The 22,261-nt window shown below is 39.9% G+C and overlaps 1 protein-coding gene across 1 annotated transcript; it reads left to right on the top strand.

Annotated features, from left to right (window-relative positions):
- Window positions 1-887: 887 nt before the first annotated feature.
- On the top strand, window positions 888-20,791 carry LOC129101213 (anthrax toxin receptor 1-like; the record flags this gene model as incomplete). Its single annotated transcript, XM_054610907.1, is given in 18 exon segments — window positions 888-1,063; window positions 4,103-4,174; window positions 4,266-4,337; window positions 4,913-4,994; window positions 5,151-5,184; window positions 5,797-5,876; window positions 6,535-6,603; window positions 7,161-7,241; window positions 8,400-8,460; window positions 9,336-9,434; window positions 12,361-12,430; window positions 12,553-12,631; window positions 13,061-13,156; window positions 14,636-14,677; window positions 15,488-15,583; window positions 15,803-15,970; window positions 16,767-16,847; window positions 19,323-20,791. Coding segments are annotated over 18 exon segments (1,887 nt in total), but the record flags the coding sequence as incomplete, so codon positions are not given.
- Window positions 20,792-22,261: the final 1,470 nt, after the last annotated feature.

The following is a 22,261-nucleotide window of genomic DNA, read 5'->3' as shown; positions in this document are numbered from 1 at the left end:
TCTCCACATGTTTAGAGAAGAAAGAAAACTACTGAATCTGAAACAAAAGAACATCTTAAAAGGAACTATCAGCTTCTGAATATGAGAAATTCATACAAAGCAGCATGCTGTAGGTGGTTAATAAAGTAGACAGATGATTATATTGCAAATAAAGAGATAATCATAAGGGAGATCTAAACTTCAGAAGTATCGGCATAATTATAACGCAATCCATCACAACACCACAACAAGCTAACCGCCTAATTCAAGTTAGAGATCAGAGTCAACAACTCTTTGAAACAGTTTCTCTAAAAAATTCTTGGATTCTCAAAGCTAGTATTTACTTTATTGCAGTTACTGAGTATTCTGGCTCACCAAGTTTATATGTATAATATAGTCTAGTGGTTGAAAAGCATCCGCCAGGCACCACCAGGCGGCAGGACAAGCCAGCAGATTCTGGTGTTTTCAGTGTGTTGTCTTAATCACTCTGTTCCTCTACACAGAGAGAGAGAGAGAGAGAGAGAGAGAGAGAGAGAGAGAGAGAGAGAGAGAGAGAGAGAGAGAGAGACTTGAAAATACAAAGAGAGTTTTGCAGAGACTCTCAGAGGTAGACATACAGGGTCAGGGGATCTCTCTGTTGCATGGTCTCCTCATTAACAAAAAGCAGCGAGAGTGGGAGGTTGTGGAGCTCTTCTAATCTTTGTGAGAGGAGAGGGTCCCAACAACAGTGAGACCCACAACACTCATGCTTTCTCTCTCCCCTCCACTTCAACCTCTGCGCTACATTCACTGCTCTTCTTTGGATTATTTTATTTTAAATTTTTATGGTAAAGATCATGTGGAGGATTGAAATAAAAATCTGCGAGGAGGATTAACTTTGCAACTTTTTCTTTATTGACGTTATATCATTTTCTTAAACTGGAATAATGCCTTTTTGCTGGAGTAGAAGCTCCTGGTTTCCAGTGGTGTTCAGTGCTGCGCTGGTTGCTCTTACTGCTGCTAATGCTGGACCAAAACAGGACAGGAGGCAGGCTGGATCGTCCTCGTGCTTTGGAGGCTTTGATCTCTACTTTGTTTTGGACAAGTGAGTTATCTGACACACATTACCCGAGTCACAAAAGATGGATGAATAGGATGGTTTCTGCTCACAAGTGAAAGCCACTCATGTTAAAGTCTATGAGGAATATTAGTTTATATAGTGGGTTGAATAAGAGCAATTTATTATTGTTTTGAATTATTTAGCTGAGCTTGATTTGAATACTCAAGACACCTCATGAAAGCATAATAATGCATAAAGTACATGTGCATTATTTTATGTCGTTCCTGTGCTTTTCCCATCATGGTCTGCCAAAATGTTTTCATGATGTCATCCCCATTTGTGTTATTGCTATGCCCTCTGTCGTCCTGTCATGCCGAAAAATAGATGGATTGATTGATTGATGACGCATTGCTCTGACAGGCCTCGATCTACAGTTTAGCTTGGCATGTTTCTACAGATGGTAATGATTAGTGGTGAGTTAGATAGATGTTTCCCCAATTCATCAGTCAGTTGCAGGCTGCACAGACTGCAAGCACTGTGCTTGGTTTTGTCCATCCTCATTAACATAACAAATACCACGGGGGCAGTTTTTATCCAGATTGGCTTGCCAGTAAGTACATCGTTACATCTCCTCATCTTCTTGGAGTTCTAACAGAGTCTGTGTATCGCAAGTAAGTTACAGGATGTTTGGCCTCCCTGCAAAGTTAGTCTTGATTTAGAAATAGTTTCCATGTTTATCTAACCTATTTTTGGTGATCTCTGTGTTTCCTTTCAGCCATGCATCATGATCACCTGATCAAAACTACCACACTGAGCATTTCGTTGATCATATTGATAACATCCTGATGAGATCATGCTTGCTTTAATTTCGGTGTACATGATGCATTTGTAGGTAAATATTAAATGTCCACGCTCTACACATTTAGCTAAACAGGAACAGTTGACACATCTCATCAACAAAGCCAGTCAAGTGAAAACAGTTAATGTTTTCAAAAGGGCTCAATGTTGTAAATGAGCAGTGTTTACCTGCGTTTTCCTGACTGGGACTCAAAGAAAAAGCACTTTATTCAGTAGATAGATATTCATACAGCTCAACTGGCAAAGACCAAGCTGTTGCTTTTGGACTATAACAGAGTGCTTTTGACCTTTGTGTTCTGTAAACCTGGCTTTAAGCTACTTGCCTTTATTACATTCCTTTCTTTACCAAAAGCCAAAATCCTTGCCAACTAGGTCAACCCACAAAGTTTTCATCCAACTGATAATTTTTCTTATCTGGAAGATGGGACTGGATGATGCTGTCTGTCTTCTCCCTCCCGCTGTAGCTCTCCCTCCAGAAATGGTGATGGATTTTTCAGTTGTCCTACATTACATGTTAGTGCCACTTCCAGGTACACTGCTGTTTATCTGGGGGGAGTAGTTGTTAGCACGAGCCATGTTTTAACAACACTTACATTATATGTGTGACCTGACAACATTTATTGCCAGGCATCAATGAACTGGAAGTGTTTTTACAATGCTTTTTCTGTCTTTTCTTCCATTCAGAATTTTAACTTGCAACGCTACCTTTTAGCAATGATGTCATCCACCTGCCCTCACTGTCCTCTTGCTATATCTGCCCAATCCCTCTTCTCTTCTCCCCTCTTCGTCTTTGCACTGCTCTTTCTCCATTACATCCAGATGTTCCAATATTTTGGCCCGTTGGCTTGGCTGTTTGTGCGGGGACTTGTGTCATGGTAACAATGGAAAAATCGGTGTTTTGAGAAATGCTGCATGGGGTTGTGAGGTTATAAAAACACAGTTTAAATGAAAGACATTTAGATAAGCATCAACACTGTTACATGCAAGCTCGCAAACTGTTCTTTGTTTAACAGATACAACTGTATATTGATTTCTGTAGATAATTAAATAAGATTATAACAATACTGAGAAGCTTCTCCCCTCCTCATTCGTTAATCCCTTTATCTTTCTTTCCAACAGAGGACTTTGTGGCTGTTGCTATACGATCCAATAAAAACATTGTCTAAAAATGTGAATAGCAGCAGGTCAGTTTGAAGTATATTAGCAAAGAGGGAATAGAGTGCAAAACTATTAACATCCATATTGACCTGGTTTTGATCACAGAGCTTGGTGCATGAAGGCTTAATGAGGGTACTTTCATCTGACTCCAAAAACACTGGTATAATTGCAGGTGCATTATAAAGATATTAACAGTAATCTGAAGAGCACACATCATTGCTACTCCTCAGAGTAAACCAGCTGTGCTACCCAAGCATTTAGTCATGCAGGCTCTTTCTATTATCCTTCTCACTTTATAAGTCCTTACCACAGATGGATTACCGACCTACCTGGCACAGGCCCAGGAGCCCAAGGGGTCAGGGTGTGATGACTGGAAAGAGATGCAAAATCACTACTTAAGAAACAAAACTACTACAACTACAAAAAGGATGCAAAACTGCAAAGAGTTGCAAAACAATTATAAAGACACACAAAGCGATTACAAAGCAACACCAAAGAACCACAGAGACACAAAACTACTGCAAAGAGACACACAATGACAACAAGAGACTCAAACCTTCTACATGGGGACATGACATGACTACAAAGAGAAGCAAAACTACTAAAAAAGAGACAAAATGACTACAAAGAGACGGAAAAAGCTAAACTTTTTGCAAAACTGCAAAAGTGTTACAAATAGATAAAATGACCATAAGGAGACACAAAACTACTACAAAGACACCCAAGTCTACACAGAGACACAAAACGTCTACAAAGAGACCCATAATTTCTACAAAGAGACACAAAACAACTATAAAGAGACACTAAATTTCCCCGCTGCGGGACTAATAAAGGATTATCTTATCTTATCTTAAAAATCTTCAGAGGGATGAATCTTTTTAGTTACTTTGTGTCTCTTTTAGTCTGGGGGTCATACTCCTATGTAAGAGGCATGGCAAACGTTTTAAATGTTTTACGGGTCATCTGACATCACTCAAACAGTAGTACAAAGAAGAGGTCATGCAGTTTAAATGCACAGCACTGGTTGGAAAATACATCTTCACATAAATTTGGCTTTTCTCTTCTCAGATCTGGGAGTGTGCAGAATCACTGGACAGAAATCTACAACTTCGTTGAACATCTAGCTCATAGATTCTTAAGGTAAAAAAAAATCATAATTGTGTCAAGTGTGGAAAAACATAGAAATGATCACTGATCTAGCAGAGCATATTTTTCTGTTCTCCTTCTCCAGTCCACAGTTGCGGATGTCCTTCATTGTGTTCTCCACTGAGGGAAGGATCTTAATGAGCCTGACAGAAGATAGGTGGGTGCAGATCCCCTCAAAACGGCTTTAATCCTTTTCTGTTTTCATCATGCAGCTAAGAGGAACGAGTGAAATGCCAGATTTTGATACAGGCAACAAAGTTATGATCGCTCATAACTTTATGACCAAGAAGATTCCAGACAGATACTTTCCTTCACTGTGATCCGTCTATACTGTCGATGGTCTGGACAACTACTTCATCATGTGGTTTTCGACACATTGTGGGCAGTATATGTGTGATCTTTCCACAGCAGTGTCACAAAATATTTTCACTGTTTCGCTGCTTTCCTCTGATCTTATCTTATTCTTCACAGTGCTAATTTCCTGTCTATCTAAATGTCTATATCGAGCCAAGACAAACCAATACTGTTTCAATTAATTAATTGGTAACACATTGCTGGTATTTTCTGCAAATGCTGCCCTTATGGAAACTATTATTCTGTCACCACGCCTTGAAGCGTCTGGTTGTATTCAAAAGTATATGTTCACAAATTAATCTGACAAGAATACATATTTTCAATTAGATTTGATTATCACCAATGCTGATTTCCGTGTCTTCTGTTTTATCTGCTCAGGGAACGCATTCGTAAAGGTCTGGAGGAGCTCTACAGGGTTCGTCCAGGGGGAGACACCTTCATGCATGAGGGCATCCTGAGGGTGAGAGGCCTAATCAGCCTTATCACTGCACTAGCTCCAGAACGTCACAATGTCCTGAGAGCTATGTTGAGTTATATCATGGAGAAGTTTCTTTATGTAATGCATGCTACAGGATATATAGTCTACTGTTTCAAACCAGCTTTTCTTTTTTCACAGGCTAGTGAGCAGATTTACTATGGAAACACTGAAGGTGTGTATGACTTTTCTTTACTTAAATTGTTTTAAGCAATTTAGGTTAAACCAGAACTTTGATGGTATGATAAATGAATCAGCAATAAATTGTCTATTTCAGTGGGTATTTATTTTATAATATTATATTATAATATATGTAAACTAAGTCAGCTGTTGCCAACCTGGGGGACACCTACGAGGGTCACTAGATACATCTGAGAGGTTGTGAGATGATTACAAAAACAAAGAACTAAACCATTTTTCAGCTGCATTAAGAGAATAAGCTTCAGGCTTACAAATTAATCAAATCAAACAACCTGCTCACAGCTCAAGGTTACTAACCTAATGACGGGCTTTGAGTTAACTTTATATAATAAACAAAACAGGTTTGGATCCACTACTTAATTGAGAGTTTGGATTAAATTGTTCACTTGCTATTAATTTTGTGAGTGTGTTAATTTCTCATTAAGAGTGATATAACTCATAATTGATTTGGATGCTATCAGAAAAGCGTTTGAATGTTGCGTTACTACAATATGGCAGTAATCTTAATAATGCTGCGTGGTAATTTGCAATGAAGGATAAGGATGTGAAATTGCAGCAGGGCTGAACAAATTATTTCTGTCTGCAGGTTATCGCACCGCCAGTGTTATCATAGCTCTGACGGATGGAGAGTTGCACGAGGATCTCTTCTACTACGCTGAGAGAGAGGTGAGAGAGATAAAGGGAGATTAAATGGGTCACACAAATTATAACCAGGTTAAACAGTGACTGTGCATGTGATGGATCAGATCAAACACTGACACCCTATTCATCACCACTTTGATCTTCCTACTCTAGTCTGGAAAAATGGGGTCAGAGCAGATCTGTCAGATTTATAAATCTGAGCCCAGTCTTTCTCCCCACAGCTGCACTGTCTATCCAATGATCTATTTGCTTCTCAGACCATTCATACACTACAGGTAAAGATGTGTGAAGGCCTAAGGATATAATCAGCTTTGAGTGCCCTAAGAAATGTTGACAGCAGGGATGGAGTGAGGCTTACGTTTCCAGTAGCTGGAAATGTTCCACTTGACGGCCAAGGGAGATCTTTCACTGTCATTCAGAGTCAGCCCCAAAAGCCACAGGCATCAACACTTAAACTAAGTATTTGGCTTAAGTGTGCTGTTTGGCATTCAGGCAACTGTGTGACATTTCCATTATTATGTTACGTCTGGATAATATTGTTCACCGGGAACATGGTGTTGCTCAACTTCTAGTGAAATCCGAACAATTTGTTTTGAATGATGTTAGGCAATGCAGAGGTGTAATCAAACCCAGGTGCTGAGCTTCTTCCTGTTTTTGCTGTGAATCTGTGCACACTTGACAGGCCAACCGCTCCCGAAGTCTGGGTGCCTCTGTTTACTGCGTGGGGGTGAAGGACTTCAATGAGACCCAGGTTGGTTTTTTGTTTGTTTAAGTCTGCACCTTAATTTTTCATGATGTCTAAGCTTCAGCAAGTGACATGAAAAGTAAGAGTGAAAATTTGAGGTTTCGTAAATCAAACTTTTATCAAACTTTTAAAATATTGAAACCAGTGTTTTTGAGTACTTAAGTGCATTAACATTTCTTGAAGTTCACCCCAATTTAAAAACAATCTATGTAATTTAAAACTACGTATTAATATATCTATGAAAACACATAGAAAATGAGCCCTAAGTCTACCAACTTACCCAGAGAATGCGGTAAATGTTTAAGAGTTCCACCAAGGACATGGGATGTACATCAAACTATCCACATATTTTGTAGCCTAATGATTACAGTGCAAGTCAAGTAGACTTTTTTGCTCCATTATGTAGAGAGAAAATTGTTTAATTGTTTAAAGGGGAAATTTGCTGATATTGTTGACTGTGAGCCACTCTTGTAATCAATTTTCTGTTAGCCTAACTAATTGTGTGTCTTTAATGACTAAGTGCAGTTGTCACTTTTAATTGTGATAACTTGTTTCCTCTCCAGCTGGCAAACATAGCTGATAGTAAGGACCATGTCTTCCCAGTAAATGATGGATTTGAGGCCTTGCAAGGGGTCATCGACTCGGTGAGTACCTTCAGTTCGGCCCACAAACGTGTTCTAACAGCACTTGCATTGAATGTATCATCAATAGAACCATTGAGGACCGAATGGACGGTTGAAAAGTAAAGCTCGACATCCAAAGGAAATCATCTTGCTTTAATGTACTTCATAATCTATCACTTCACTTGGTCTTTAATTCATTAACACAATGCTCGAAGACCAAACAGGAAACAATACAAAAACAGATTTTAAGCAGGGTAAGTTATTCCATTCATGGAGCCCGGCCAGGGACAAACTTCCAGGAAAACCTGCTGCGCCTGTGACATTCCTGCTTTTGATCATCAGGCCTTACGTCTGGCCAAACATGATCAAAGCTTGTGCTGTATCTCTTAAGACCCACCTCAGTGATGTTGACTTCAATTGTTATATTTGCCAGCTCAAGAAAAGAAAACCATTTTGGCGTGTAGGGCTGTTGTTACTGGGATACAAGGTTTGTTGAGTTAAAGGTCAGGCAACTGTCATCTGGAGCAGATTAACAGCAAACTCAAAGCTGTTGCTTCTCATCTTCACATGAGCGGAGCAGTGGGTCACAAATCAGTTTTCTTCGTCTACAGGATTATAGTTGGTATTTTCCTGGCGCGCATCAAGTACAGATACATTTTGCACAACACAAATGAGAGGAGACTGAAACTTCATGGACAGAGACCCCGGTTGCGTAAACTTAATTCATAAGCAGTTAAAAGTCATTGCTGTGGCTGAATAGACAGTCCAAAAGAGGTTGTTGGTGCATTAAAAGAAGCAACATACAGCATTCAGAGCATTGTTATAGCAGCAAAGAACTGCTATGTAAACATATAGTGGAGTAAAGTTTACCTGAACAGCGAATGAAGTAACTCTCCCTCTGAGCGTGCCCCACTGGTTAGCTCACGGATGACACTCTGCACTGTTGTCATATAGCAGTTACAGCTGATAACGTCCCCCTCAGGTAAACACTGTCAGCTCTGTCAGCATGTTGGCCGTAGTTTATACTGATAACGCTGCCGGCTGAGACGCTGCCATGTTAAGAGCGTTTAAGAGTAAATTGAAATCTTCCCAATCACGTGTCTTGCACCTTTAGGAATGCTCCAATGTCTGATATTTAATGGCTGGCAGCTGAAAAGTGTATCTTCTTCATTTCCTCAGATCCTGAAGAAGTCCTGTATTGAGATCCTGGCGGCAGAGCCCTCTAGTATCTGTGCAGGAGGTAAGACAAGGAAGATGGACTTCCCGTTCATCCTAGGCCTCTTAATGAATGAAATCAGACAGCAGCAAATCTTAGTTAACTGTTATTGGCACTGGAGGATAAACACTAATGTCAACGCCAATCCTAGATACAGAGCGGATGAAAATCCATGCAACCATGTGTTGGCTGGGTCTCTGAGACCCACAACAGAAGTAATGAGTCATTTTTGGTTTGTTTCTGCAATTCTCATAAGATTAGGGAAAGTCATTAAGATTCAAAGTGATAAATCAATATAGAATACTGTTAAAGAGGGATCAAAACAGAAAATGACTATGCCTGCATTGGCTACAGCTATAGTCTTTTGACAAATGGGGACTGTTAAATCTTGAACAGATGATGTCTCCTGTTAATAGCATTGGGGTTGCTGTTAGTGTGCATACTAGTGGGAATCTTTTGATACAACTGATCTTTTATCTCTGTAACATGGCAGCACTTGTGGCCTTTCTCACAGGGACAACAGATGAAAATGTGCTTTTCCTTATCTGGTACGATATATGCATTTTGCATTGTCCCTGCTAAATTAACAATAAGTTAAAATAACTTATCATTAATGGTAGTCAGTTGATTGTTTCATAAACATTATAATTTAAGTTACTGTAAGAAAGTTTTGTTTTGCAATTTGTTGAGCATTTTACCAACGATACTACTCTCAACCAAATCTCTCTCTCTCTCAAGTCAGTAGCACTGTGACAAGGCAATAGTGGTTGTCGAGAGTATCACATAATGTTATAACATGATGAGCCGTTTGGGTGTTACTCTGGCCCACAATTCAAGCTTATGGTAAATGTATTTTCAATTCTTGGGGTGTCATTTGTGTTTCTCCTCTCCTGGCTTAGAGTCCTTCCAAGTGGTGGTGAGAGGAAATGGATTCCTCCACGCCCGCAATGTCGATAAGGTCCTGTGCAGCTTTCGCATCAACGACACCCTCACTAAGAGTGAGTGAATCATTGCTGAACTGTGTTGAAACAACAGTCTGATTCACTACATGAATTGTTTAAACCCGCATTAGTGGTTTAACTGAGAACACTCACAAGTTTGTGGGAAAATCTTAAAATTTATCGTAATTACACTTAACCGGAATTCCCAAAAGTCAAAAACAAATTGCACAGCTTGAATCCCCTGTGATCAAACAAACGGCCATGCTGGTGTTAGTGTTTCTTTTTTTGTTATAAACACAATTTAACAGCTTGGAAATGAGCCAAACATAAGAAATACAGGCGAACCACACACAAGGTAGAAGGAGGAATTAAGGATACAACCAGTATCCCTAAGGTCTTTTACTGGTGGTGTTTAAACCACTTCCTGCCAGGCATGGCACAGTAGCTGCCGAAGATTGTGGTCTAATTGTAAAGCAAGATATTCACCATCATTGAACTGCACACAAAATGTCTGTTCCTCTTGTGATAAACATATGTGTTTAACCTGATGGCATGTCAGTGCATCTTAATGTATTTATCAGTCAACTTGAGTTCATTATCTTCCATATACTTAGATATTTTCTGCTTTCTCATGTTTACTATATTGAGTATACATGCAGTACTTATTAAGTAACCATAGGGACTATTTTCTTCTCTTTAATAATGGTTATTTTAGTGACGCCATCAACATTCAGCACAGGCCCCTATCACTTCAAATCACATTTTTGGGAAACAAAGTACAGTTAGTCAGTATTAATAAAACATTAACAATTCCTCGGAATCAAAATTATTTCTGCACGATACAACATCCAACAGCGACATGGAAACAATTTGAGAGAAATGATCTCCTATGTCGATCCCATTGTGCTTGTGCAATCCTCCCCCAGATTCATTCACTTCTCTTGATTGTTTATACTCAATCCTCTGGAACTTGTTTACTTCACTTCAGGGGTAAACTTTAAATGTAAATAATTAGGCCTGGGTCAGCTCATCTGGAGGGTACATATGTGTTATGTTGCTATAAGGAAAACCATTTATTTTCTCTCTATTACATTTTAAAATGTCCCCACTGACTCCCCCACTCCAGCCCTCTGCATACTTCACAAATATGGTGAAATGCTAAGAAAGGTAAGCAGCATATGTGACTGCATGTGTCGAGCAGATGAATCGATGTTTGAGCTTGTGTCTCCAGGAAAAAGTAGCAGCAAATACAGTCAAGCGGGCTTGGATTTGGCAGGTCCTGTCCTGAGCTGTCCTTTGCTTTGGTGACACATGTTGCCATGGACAATATTGAACAGTGTGAACCAGGGCTGTCACAATATCAGATGTTCACTAGACAAGTATATTGTGCATTTTGTCTCCTTTTTAGGAAATTAATTCTTCCAACTCAAAATATAATAATTATTTATTCATCATTATCATATGTGTATCATTAACATATCAATATTATTATTAGAATTCTTAATATAATGGTTATCGCCAATACAGGTATATAACAACACCCATAGTGTGAATAATAGGTGATTAGACGTAAAATAAATAGTTAAACATTTAGGGAAATGTTAAAATGTTTACGCTCTCTGGCCGAGGGAAAAATGGGAATACCATGCTCATGTCTTGATTAGCTAAGCAAACGACTGGAAACAAGTTGAGCTGTTATTAAACTTTAGAGGGCTGGTTGGAGTATTTTGTCGCCTCAGAGCCAATCTAGGCTTTCCAGTTTTTATGCTAAGCTAACAATCTTCACGCTGCAGCTTCATAGCTACTGTACTGTTTTATCGACCTTCTCATCTTATTCTCGGCAAGAAAGTTAATAAGCCAAGCAGTTTAACTATTCCTTTGAATTACATTATAGCTAAGTCCAATAAACTCAAAACCTTTATGTAAACTTCTTCAAAAACTCAAAGTTGCTACGGTTTCCCCATAATCGACTGTAAGTTGACCTTGCCGGCGGTCCGTCCCAGTGAATAGTCTCTCAGATATTGTACATCTGCCATCAACATAAACAGTAATTCCAATTAACTAATGGTTCAAGTGGCACTTGTCTTGTCTGCACCTCACAGTAAAATATGACCTCTCTTATGACCTGGGGAGTAAACAGACCGATAAAACATCATGACATCGACTCTGGGATGTTTGCCAGCCTTTTTATCCTCAAGCGATTTATACGTTGGAATTCTGCAGAGTCAGGCCCCGTCAGCTTTTTACTGGACTTTGTTGTATTTTGTCCTTTAGAAGGCTCTCAGGCCTTTTCGTCATGCTATAATAGTGTATGGCCATTCTGAGTGCAAGGTGGGTGCGGAGATGAACTCTGAGTGGGATCATATCTGGCCCAGTTTGTGAGCTGTTTTTTTGGCAGCGTTGATCGCCCCCCTCCCCTCCGTTCTGCTCAGTGTTTCTAGAGGAGAGCAGTCGCGACCCATGTGGCTGCTTGTGTTCATTTCCTCAGTTCTGGGGTATGCTCTCTGCCTGCCAGGATAAACAGACAGGCTTGGGTGATGATGTTTGTTGGAGCAGCTCTCCTAAAAGCCAGCTGGCCCAGGAGAGGATCTAGATCTGTCTGAAAAACAAAAGCTGTTGTGGTATTGGTGTTTCCGAGAGTCATACAGATGTCTTCAGACAGAAGACAACAAAGCTTTAGTCTTGAAAAAACACTCTCTCAGTTTGTTAAGTTGCAGTGAAAGACGTGACATCATTTAACTTCTGTTACCGTGAGCATACTTTTTAAATTACAATGAAGTCATGTGGCATTATCCAGTCAATAAACTAATACTGTAAGCAGGCTAAACAATGAGATAATCTGAAAGGTGATTCAGTTCATGATTTGTGGGTGAAACCAGTTCAGGAGCTTTATATGTGAGTGAAAACTACTACTGACTGTTACTAAATGGGAATGGTTGGCTGATTCATTATTTTCATGACCCCTTTCCATCTTCTTCCCTAGTGGTAAAGCCTTTGGTTGTTGAAGATACATATCTTCTCTGCCCTGCACCAGTACTTCAAGAGGAGGGGATGTAAGTCCTGTAATGTATTAAAATAAATGTGGGGTTTCATATGACACCATCTGCTGTGTTTTTCTAAGGCACTGCATAAATGACAGCCGAGATGTTTTTCTTTTTTTCTTTTCCTTTTCCAGGGTAGCAAACCTTTATGTCAGTATGAATGAAGGTCTCAGTTTCATCTCCAGTTCAGTAACCATTTCCACTGTGGGCTGTGTAAGTACAATATAATGTACCAGCATTTGGCTTTGAAACATAATTCATTTGCGTAATGGTGCATTTCAACTTAAAAAAAAACACTAGGTAGGTTTGCCTTTGAGTGGAGAAAATATGATAAATCGCCCTCTTGGGAACTTTCCACCTCTTGCAGCTGGTGCCCTTTTCATATTTTTCACCCCTGCCCCTCAGCCCAGGTCCACCACTGCAAACAATAGACAACAAACTACTAAACCCAATTCAAAATGATGTGTCACAAATTTAAGATGATGAATAAATCAAAGTATTTCAGCATTCGCAGATTCCATTGAAGATAAACCAAAAGAGCATCTTTCCCAAGAAAAACAAAAGCCTAGAGAAGTGCTTTACGTATTTTTAGTGCTCTACATTTTCAGAGAGTCTGTGTTGACGTGTCTGTCTCTGTCACAGTCTGATGGGACCATCCTGGCCATAGCTCTGCTCATCCTGATGCTACTCTTGGTCTTGGCTCTACTCTGGTGGTTCTGGCCTCTCTGCTGCACTGTGGTGAGTTTTCTTAAACACTAGTGCAATAATAACATGCACACATGCTGCTTTACAGATAGCCTCTGGTCTCTCTTTTCAAATTTCAGATGGCTTCAAACACTTTGAGAAGAAGTGATATTGCTTGTAGACGATAAGACGTAGAGAAATGTCTTTTCCAGGTCTGTTTTGTCTGGCTAACGCCCCAAAAGGCATGTCATTAACCTAAACAACATTCCCATGGTGTGAAGGTTAGAGTCTATGAGTCAACAAGGGTCTATGTCACTTTGAACTCCTGCAGCTGAATTTAGGCAACAGCCAGAAAAGGTCAAGGGCAGCGGGTAAACGCGTGCTGAAGTAATTATGCTGCTGTTGAAATAATTTGTGTTTCCATAGGTCACAGCAGGTGACCTCAGAGTCTCACCTCTTAATAGTTTTTCAGTATATTCACTGGCAGACCTAAACTACTAACACATTCTTCCATCAGTAATGAGGCTGAATAATTAGAATTTCCAGCAAGTGGTGTATAAAGAATAGGCTCAAATAGGCTGTTTTGGTTTGCTATTTTTGTTACTATGAGATCTTGAGGAGCAAGATAACTCACCATAAATAAAAAGTGTCATGAGAAGTTTTTTATGACAGCCATCTGCTCTGGATACAGTAAAAATCTGAAATGCACCTGGGAAAAAAACATGCTTGTACCATTATTTAGGCAGTGGTAGAACTGCCAGCATCACAATATTTCAGTAAACTCTCTTTCAACCAGCCACTTGCTGTCAAAATCAGTATTTCTCCTTTCAAATGAAGAGTGTATATTGTCTCTTCAGAATCCAGTCCAATGTTTCCAGCGCTGGAAACAGGAAAGTTGAGAACTGCCAGAGAGAGATGTCAGCTTTTACAACATGGCTGTCCCTCCCTTTACTTTTTTTCTGTTCTTCTCCATTAAGTTACAAATTCAAGTCCCTGCAGCAAGTCTGTTTAGGAAAGCGATGAGACGTTACCATGGGGAATCATTTTGTGTTCCAGGATTTGGTGGAGCATTGAGGAAATTCACAAATAAGAATCAGAACCGCTTAATTTGCCAAGTGCATTTAATGTAGAAGAATCTGTTTTATGGCTTATTGCACTGGTGAAAAAACACACTGACAGCTCAAGTTGCGATGGGAAAAGACATGAGGGGGATAGTGCAAAGCATAAACCTAAACTAAGAGCAAATAATACAGTTTCTATGAGAGCCTGTTCTCAACCTCAGGCACAAAAATCTGGATAGCAGATTTGTAGGTCAGTGCATCGCTCTTGTTAAGTAATAGAGACATGAGTAAAAAAACAATTCCTCAGCCGTGTGTTGTTGTGTAACCATCCTGTTGCACACAGAGGACACATTGCAGTGACATGCAGGCTATATGAAAATCCATTTTGATACATGTGTTTGTGACTTTCGTGGTCTTCCGATAAATAACAAAACCCTCCTTTTCCTCTCACGCAATCTTTTTCCTTTCACAGATCATCCATGAACCCCCCCCACCAGCTTCGGAGGCGAGTTCGGTATGAGCTGCACCGTCTCCACTCAATCTGTTTCTTATGACTCCAAAGAAAAGATTAATTTTTTTAGATTTAGACAGTGTTAGGTTGTTTATCTTAAACCTCAATGACCATGCGGCGTCACTAGCTTCTTGGTATAAAACTCTGTTTTCACTCATTTAGTAATTAATCCAATGTGAGTTAACGCCCTCTTCAAATAACAGGGAAATCCTAACTTCAGCCATTTTGTTCCTGCTCTCTTTCTGTGTTCACGACTTCAATTCATGTTTTCCAAATCCCTTCCTCTAGAGATCTATGGACATCATGGAATATTTAGGGAAATTAAACTGACAAATAACATAATTTCACATGAATCTGATCAACAAATGAATGTTAATAAAATACATTTCCAATGCCAAAACTTACAATGCAATAACAGCAAGCTACAATGTGACTGTGGGACACATCAGGCAGCATTTATTTGCACCAATTAAGCAGAAAATTAGGTTTAACATGGTAAAGCTATTCCAAAAGCAGACTCCATGACAACCATGGCTTCACATACAGTGTTCATCTTTCATTATGGTTGTGGGCTTTGTAATTCCTCTGATTTGACAACCAGCACAGAAGGGACAAAAGTAAGGGCTGGTTTTGGAGTGGGGAGGGCAGACAGAGAGATTTTTACTGGTGACCAGTGAGAGGGCATTTGTACCAGGTAGCTCCTAAGTTTTCATTTGGTGTGTATACATTCATGTAAAAACAGTGAAAGATTAGCTTGTTAAATGGTTGATTAATATATAACAATAAAACATACTCCCTGTCACTCTCCAATAGGATGATGAAGACTTTGAAGCCCCTAAGAAGAAATGGCCGACTGTAGATGCCTCCTACTACGGAGGAAGAGGAGTTGGGGGAATCAAAAGGATGGAGGTTAGATCAAATAAACCATCTGTTAGGGGACAGAAAGGGGATTTCAATTCACACTAGCACTTTCAATCAAACTCACTTTAATTGCACATTCGCTGCAATCAAGCATCTCATCTATGTATTTCAAGTCAGACAGATTCACAATCATACACTCCTGACCATCTTTAGAGGCAGTGTGTGGCACCGTCACATATCCCTGACTCTCCACACTCCCGTTATCAGGTCCGCTGGGGCGAGAAAGGTTCCACCGAAGAAGGAGCAAAGCTGGAAAAGGCCAAAAATGCCAAAGTGAAGATGCCTGAACAGGAGTATGTGGAGGCCCCAACGCGCATTCTCAACAACGGCATGCACAAACCTCTGGGGCCACGCAAGTGGTACTCACCCATTAAGGTAAAGTACCAGCAGAGGCAGCCAGGAGGAAACTCACTGGGGAGTGTGTTTGGTCTGCAGATGCTCTTTGAAGTCTCAGTGAGGAAAACAACTAAAACTGGCAAACATATAGGAATGATGAGTTTCAACTGCTAAACATAAAAAAAAACCTCACAAAACTTACATAATTTATTAACGCATTCATGGTTTTCCAGCTCTGCTGGGGTAAACGCTTTTTTCAGCTGTTAGCATGTGTACTGCATGAAGTACAACATCTGTTAATAATTACCCCATGTTAATCTGGCTAAGGATATATAAGTAAAGCATTATTAAAACGCCATAGTGAGATGTGTTAAGGTAACAATTCTGAGGTGACTACTGACAAACAGTCCCTTCCTCCAGAGCCAGCATGGAGTTGAAGGAGTTGCTGCAAAGCAGTCAGCGGGGGATTGCTAATAGAAACCAGACTTCTGTTGGACTGACCTCCAGGGAGCAGGGCTGCATAGCTAGCAGTTTTCTGAGGATACACAGCTGCAATTTCTGCCCTTATCCTCAAAGTATTTGCTGTGTTTAAAAGCTATGAAGAGTCAGTTCACAATGAACTGAAACCGTTTTAGTTTGTCACTGTGAAGTGGCTGTTGGATTCTGGAGAACTGGTTATTTCACTTCAGCTCAAGTGCACAGTGTGGAACTGTGTTTGTAAGTGAAAAGGAGAAAAAACAAAAGGGTTGATAACAGAAACTTGATTTTAAGAATAAAGGTAATTTTGAGATAAATGAAATGGTTTAAAAGTTTGATTTCCTCTTTGTTTCCATAGAGCAAACTGGATGCATTGTGGGTACTTTTAAGAAAAGGCTATGACCGTGTGTCTGTCATGAGACCTCATCCGGGTGACAAGGTAAGGATATCTCAAAAGCAACACAGACATGAAACCATTAATCAGCCTAAATTTTACTGACCGACGTAAGGTTTTGGCTGTGCGTTAGCATTTGGCAAAAGAGGCGATTCGTCTGTATCTGAAAATGTTAAGAAAATGGACCAGCGGTGAGCATAGAGGCTCATGGGAAAACTTGAGTTGAATTGGGACATAGACTGCAGCGTCTGGCTACAGTGCACTGAAATGTAAAGACGTCTGCGGAAGCCATTATAAAAAAGCAAATGTAATTCCTCAAAGGCCAGCTGTAGGGAGGGGGGGGGGGGATTACAGCATGATGACCTCTACTGTTGGCAGCTGACATGTAGTCTGAAACTGTGGAATCTATAAGTGTTGAAAAAATGATTCTGAGGGAAGTCGGTATATTATGATCCCTCACCCACAAGAGTTTATGTAATGCTTCATTTTTCCTTGAGTAAGAAATGTTGATCTAATCGTAGTCATTACCCCCAAAGTTAGAAAAGCTCTAATACAAGCATCATACAAGATATTTTTTGATAACAAGCTAACAGAATGCAATACAATCATACAGTGTTTTTTTAAGAAGCACAACTTTTGGGTTCATTTTTAACTGTTTTATGGAACTGCTGACTGACAGAAAATTAAAACAGGGCTAAAACAAATACCTGCAAGCAAGTAGAGCAATTTACAGTGTCCTGCTTTTTTTCAGTGTTTTCAAGGACAAGGGAGTCTTTTCCATGCTCATTTTAGGAGTCATGTTCCCTGTTAATTTTATGATTTAATCCAGTGTATGCTTTGGCATATGGCAGTCTAGTTTATACAAAGTGTACTAAATACATTTTGATTTGTAACTGATATGGTGACAAGAAGTTGTTGCATTACAAAAATGATTGGCCATGACTCAAGCTTTGCATCTTTTCAGAGGGATCCAATGAACCCTTGTCTATTTGCCAATCAGTCAGCAAAGCAAGTTTATTTGGCTTCCAGGTAACATGCAGTGCAGTTGGAGGAGATGCACTGGCAGTTTAGCAATATGCTTAGTTCAAGTACAGTTAGTACAGCTAACACACCACCCTGTAATTACAAGTGTATGAGTGAGTCTTCCACACTATAAAGCTCTTCATTAGTGCACTGGAAAACAGCTCGGCTCTAGTATCCTTGATTATTTGCAGTAAACAATCTTGTTCTGGTTGCAATTAGGAGTCTCTTGTCAAAGCCTTGCTTTCACAACTACCCTTAAATGAATGCAGTGGTGGGATGTTGATCCTAGTGCCTGAGAGAAACCCAAGTCAGGTTGCCATTACGTGTCATCTATCATGAGCCTCTAAATACTGGTGCTTTTTGTAATTACTAAAGGAATCAAACAGGGCACAAACCAGCGGGGTAAAAACTCAACATCACTCTATAAACGCTTTATCGCATACTTTCTTCTATTGACTGATTTTTCAGTTAGTTGCAACTATGATACAGTGCAGGAGAGACGTCATAGGAATACTTAACCGTAAAATGACCATTTATATGTAAATTACTGTCATTTACTTGACTTGAATTCTTGAAAAAAGTATCAAGAAAAAAAATCCTGGATACATTAAAATAAATTCAGGGAGGTTTTATGCTTCTTATATAAAGTCTAATGTAAAAACTGTATCAAAACATCGGTTTACAAAGTCATGCAGTATAATCCAAACCCTGTTTCTCCTGGAGTATGCCCCGTACTTCCCAAACACCTGCATTCAAGTCAAAATCTTCCTATTCAAAACACTTCGGACTTGTTAGTTAAGAATTTGGCAAAAATGCATCTTTGGGAAATACTAAGCATACAATTAGATACTTGAATTATATACATCATAAATTGTGTTAAGTTGTAAACCTATGTTTTGATATAGTTTTGCAGTTGTTATATCTGGCCTCTGTTTATTTATATTCAAGAATTTACTCTGTTTTCCGAATCCCTCTTCACCATGGAGGCATGCAGGAAAAGCATTTTCTGCAAAAATTCAATGTGATTTTAAGGGTGAAATATTATTTTAAAATCCATGATATTAATTGTCCCTCACGCACTAAACTAAAACAAAATATAGGTTAGGAGTTGTTTTTGTCTTCTCAGCCTCAGAGGTCACTTCGCCCCGCTTGTAAACGAGAGGCACAGAACAGCACTGTCATCCGTATCAGTTCACTGCAACTCCCTGATCCCCTCAGTGCAGCTGCTCTCTGGGTGTAGCTTGTTTCTGCAATGTGATAGTCTCTCTTGCATGACCTCACTTTGGTTTGGACAGGGGAGGATTGGCGGCAGGTTATTTTGTCAGGCTGGGTAGAGCATACAAATCAGTAACTTGTAAATTGAGAATTACAGCATTTATATTTGTTTGTTGATATTAAAACGCAGTCACGTAGGTGTGTGTAGACAATAGGAATGGCAAAGTTGTTTATCATCACTAAGTGCTCCTCTAAAATCAGGTCTGTTTTTAACATTTTCAGGGCAGATGCATGAACTTCACTCGCATAAAGACTCCCTCTCCTCATTACCCGGACTACAACCATCACTCGTCTCCCATCTACAACCCTTCCAGCAGGACTCCACCTCCACCGCAGGGCACCCTCCCCCCGAGCCCCAGCAGCCCTCCATCATCTCCAACGTCGTCCTCCTCCACCCTTCCACTACTGCCTGCAACACCTCCTCCCACCTCCACCACTCCTCCCTTCCCTCCCATATCACCCCTTCCTTACACGCCACCTCCCACCCGTGCTCTTCCTCCGACCACCCTGCACATACCTGACCCTCCGGTGCTCCCTCCGACACCTCCACCCTCCGCCTCCCTGACTGGTTCCCTGCCTCCTCTTCCAGAGGGACCTCCTCCAGGGCGAGCCCCTCCACCTGCCCGCCCACCACCTCGCCCTGGCCTGTAGAGCTCCAGGAGCAGGCAGGAGAGAGTTTAACAAAATTTAAAAGGCAACTCAGAGCCCCACCAACAATCAGCACATGACCATCCTTGATTGTACCTGTGGGGTCTTGTGAGTGCCCTCTGCCACCCTCGGTGGGCTGTGGCCTTTCTGCCTTGTGAAGTGGACCATTCAGGACTTTTTTTCAGCTCTTTGTCTACAGTGACTTTTGTACACATTTAGCAAAACAGTGCAATTGTTCGGATGCTTGAATTAGACCGACATTCCCTACGAATAAGGTCATGTGGGCCGGCTCTAAATTATTTTCCTTCATGGTCCTCAGAGCTGCTTCAGGCCCTGTGGTCCCTTCCATGCGTACGCAAGATTAGATGAATCCTAACCGGCTTGAACTAATGCCTCTTCACAAGGAGCACAGTCACATTCACACATCAAGACACTAAAATATGTGCCTGTTACATTTCCTGATAAGAGATAAAAGACAAATGTTGCAAATGTTCCATATACGACAGATTTAGGATGATTTCGAAGAATCTGAAATCCCAGTTTTTGTACTCTTGAATGTTGAGCAGTTGCATGCAAGTGTTTGAGTTGACCATTTTGTAACATTTCTACCTTGTTTTTATACAACATAAATGTATTTTTTATTCGTACTGTTTTGAGAACCACATTTTCCATGTTTTAAGGTTAGAAAAACAGTCATTGCTGATAAACACATATAACGTAAGCGTATTGAAACAGCCATGCAACATATCTGAACTTGTTGTTCCAACTTTTGACTTGCGTGCCACATTAACCGGCTTTATGTGAGTCACAGCTGGCCTTATTCTGGTGCACATCAGTGTAAATGTTTTTTCAGCCCTATTACTATAACTGAAATGACCAAGTTGACTGTAATCACTGCATATGCTCCGTCTGTCAATACGTGGACAAAAATATGTCCATCAGGGAAAAGCTTTGCACATCGTCTTGCTCATCAACCCACGGCCTCTAGCAAAGAGGTTTTATGTAAATAATCATTTTGATATAACCATGTGTGTTCAGATATCTGTGAGTGTGTGTGTATGTGTCATAAAGAAAAAGACTGTTCGTGACAGCCTGTTTAATCAACTTAAACAAAATGATTGGCTTTTTTTGCACAAGTTGCTTCCAGTTCCTCAAAGCATGGGACATGATAAAAGCATGCTGTTTCATTGGTCATATAAAGTTCAGGAGACGGAATTAAAGGTGATTATGAAGCTGTTCCTTGATGGTCATCAGAGGAGTCTCAGCAGAATTCAGTGCAGATGCAAGCTCGTCTTTCCCTCTAAGAGTCTTATATAAATGTCATGGCAAAACTAAAAAAACGGTAAATAACTTTCCACCAATCAGAACAGTATGTTGACACCTTTGTTGGTTTCATTCAAAATTAGAGTAAACAGTCGAAGTGAATTGAATAGGATGTATTATTTTATTTGTCTTTATGTATTTTTCTTTAAATGTAATTACTGACCAGTAAACCAGCGTGATTTACTTCTTGACAATGTGAAAACAGCCACTTTGCTTTTTAAGATTTCATCAAAAGCCAAGATTTTAACGGGTTTACAGTACTCCTCCTTTTCAAATCCCTACAGAATGTCTCCAACATTCCATTTATTCTAACACTTATTATTTTATTTCAAAGTAAGTTAGACAATTGAAATTGCCACTGGGATCACCAGGTTCACACAGTGGACAGTGGCTATTTGCAAAAAGCACAGAGCACCTCACTCACTCCCTGTGATGGAAAAAAAAAAAAGAGAGAAAAGAATATGCAGAGCATGGCTAACTAATCCCAGATGTTCATATGTTGCATTATGTCACATGCACGAATGGAGTGAGCTATCTTGGAAAATATTAGACACCATCTAATCCTCAGGAAACGTGGACATGCTGCAAGAAAGGTGTCCTGGTGCTAATCGTCTGTAATATAATTTGGGGACAGACAATGGACAGGACAGTGGAACAACGAGCTGCAGCTTCTAAATGTCTCAGGAAAGAGACTTAACATTTGAGGTTGACATCATGCAGGGAATGTTTTTTTATCGGGCTGTTTTTCAATGATTTTTTCTTGTTGGACAAACTCATTGCAAGATGTCATCAAGTCTGTTGCCAGCTTTTGTTTGCACTCTTTCTTAAGAATTACAGCACATATGTCTAAAATATACTATATAAACATTTCATCACATGCAAGTATTGCACAGACTTCTCCCACATGATTAAAAACCAAACAACCACGTCACTAGTGTTATGATGGGCGCAACCTCCTTTTGTACATTTTATGAAGAACTTGGGTTGAGTTATTTATCACTATGAAACATTAAAATCATAGATAAACCCAATATCTTAATTTGTGACTGACAGTTAGTTGAGCAGATTTTTAAAAGTTTAACTCTAAACCATCATCAGGATGGAAGTTTGTTCCAATACCCATACTACCATAGAATGCAGTATGTTAGGATAATATTTAGAATGTCTCAATACTAATAATATAACTAATA

The sequence above is a fragment of the Anoplopoma fimbria genome, chromosome 13 (genome assembly GCF_027596085.1).
Source record: "Anoplopoma fimbria isolate UVic2021 breed Golden Eagle Sablefish chromosome 13, Afim_UVic_2022, whole genome shotgun sequence".
In the NCBI taxonomy this organism is placed as follows: Eukaryota; Metazoa; Chordata; class Actinopteri; order Perciformes; family Anoplopomatidae; genus Anoplopoma; species Anoplopoma fimbria.
The sequence above is the reverse complement of the archived record's forward strand: the minus strand, read 5'-3'. Positions and strand labels throughout refer to the sequence as shown.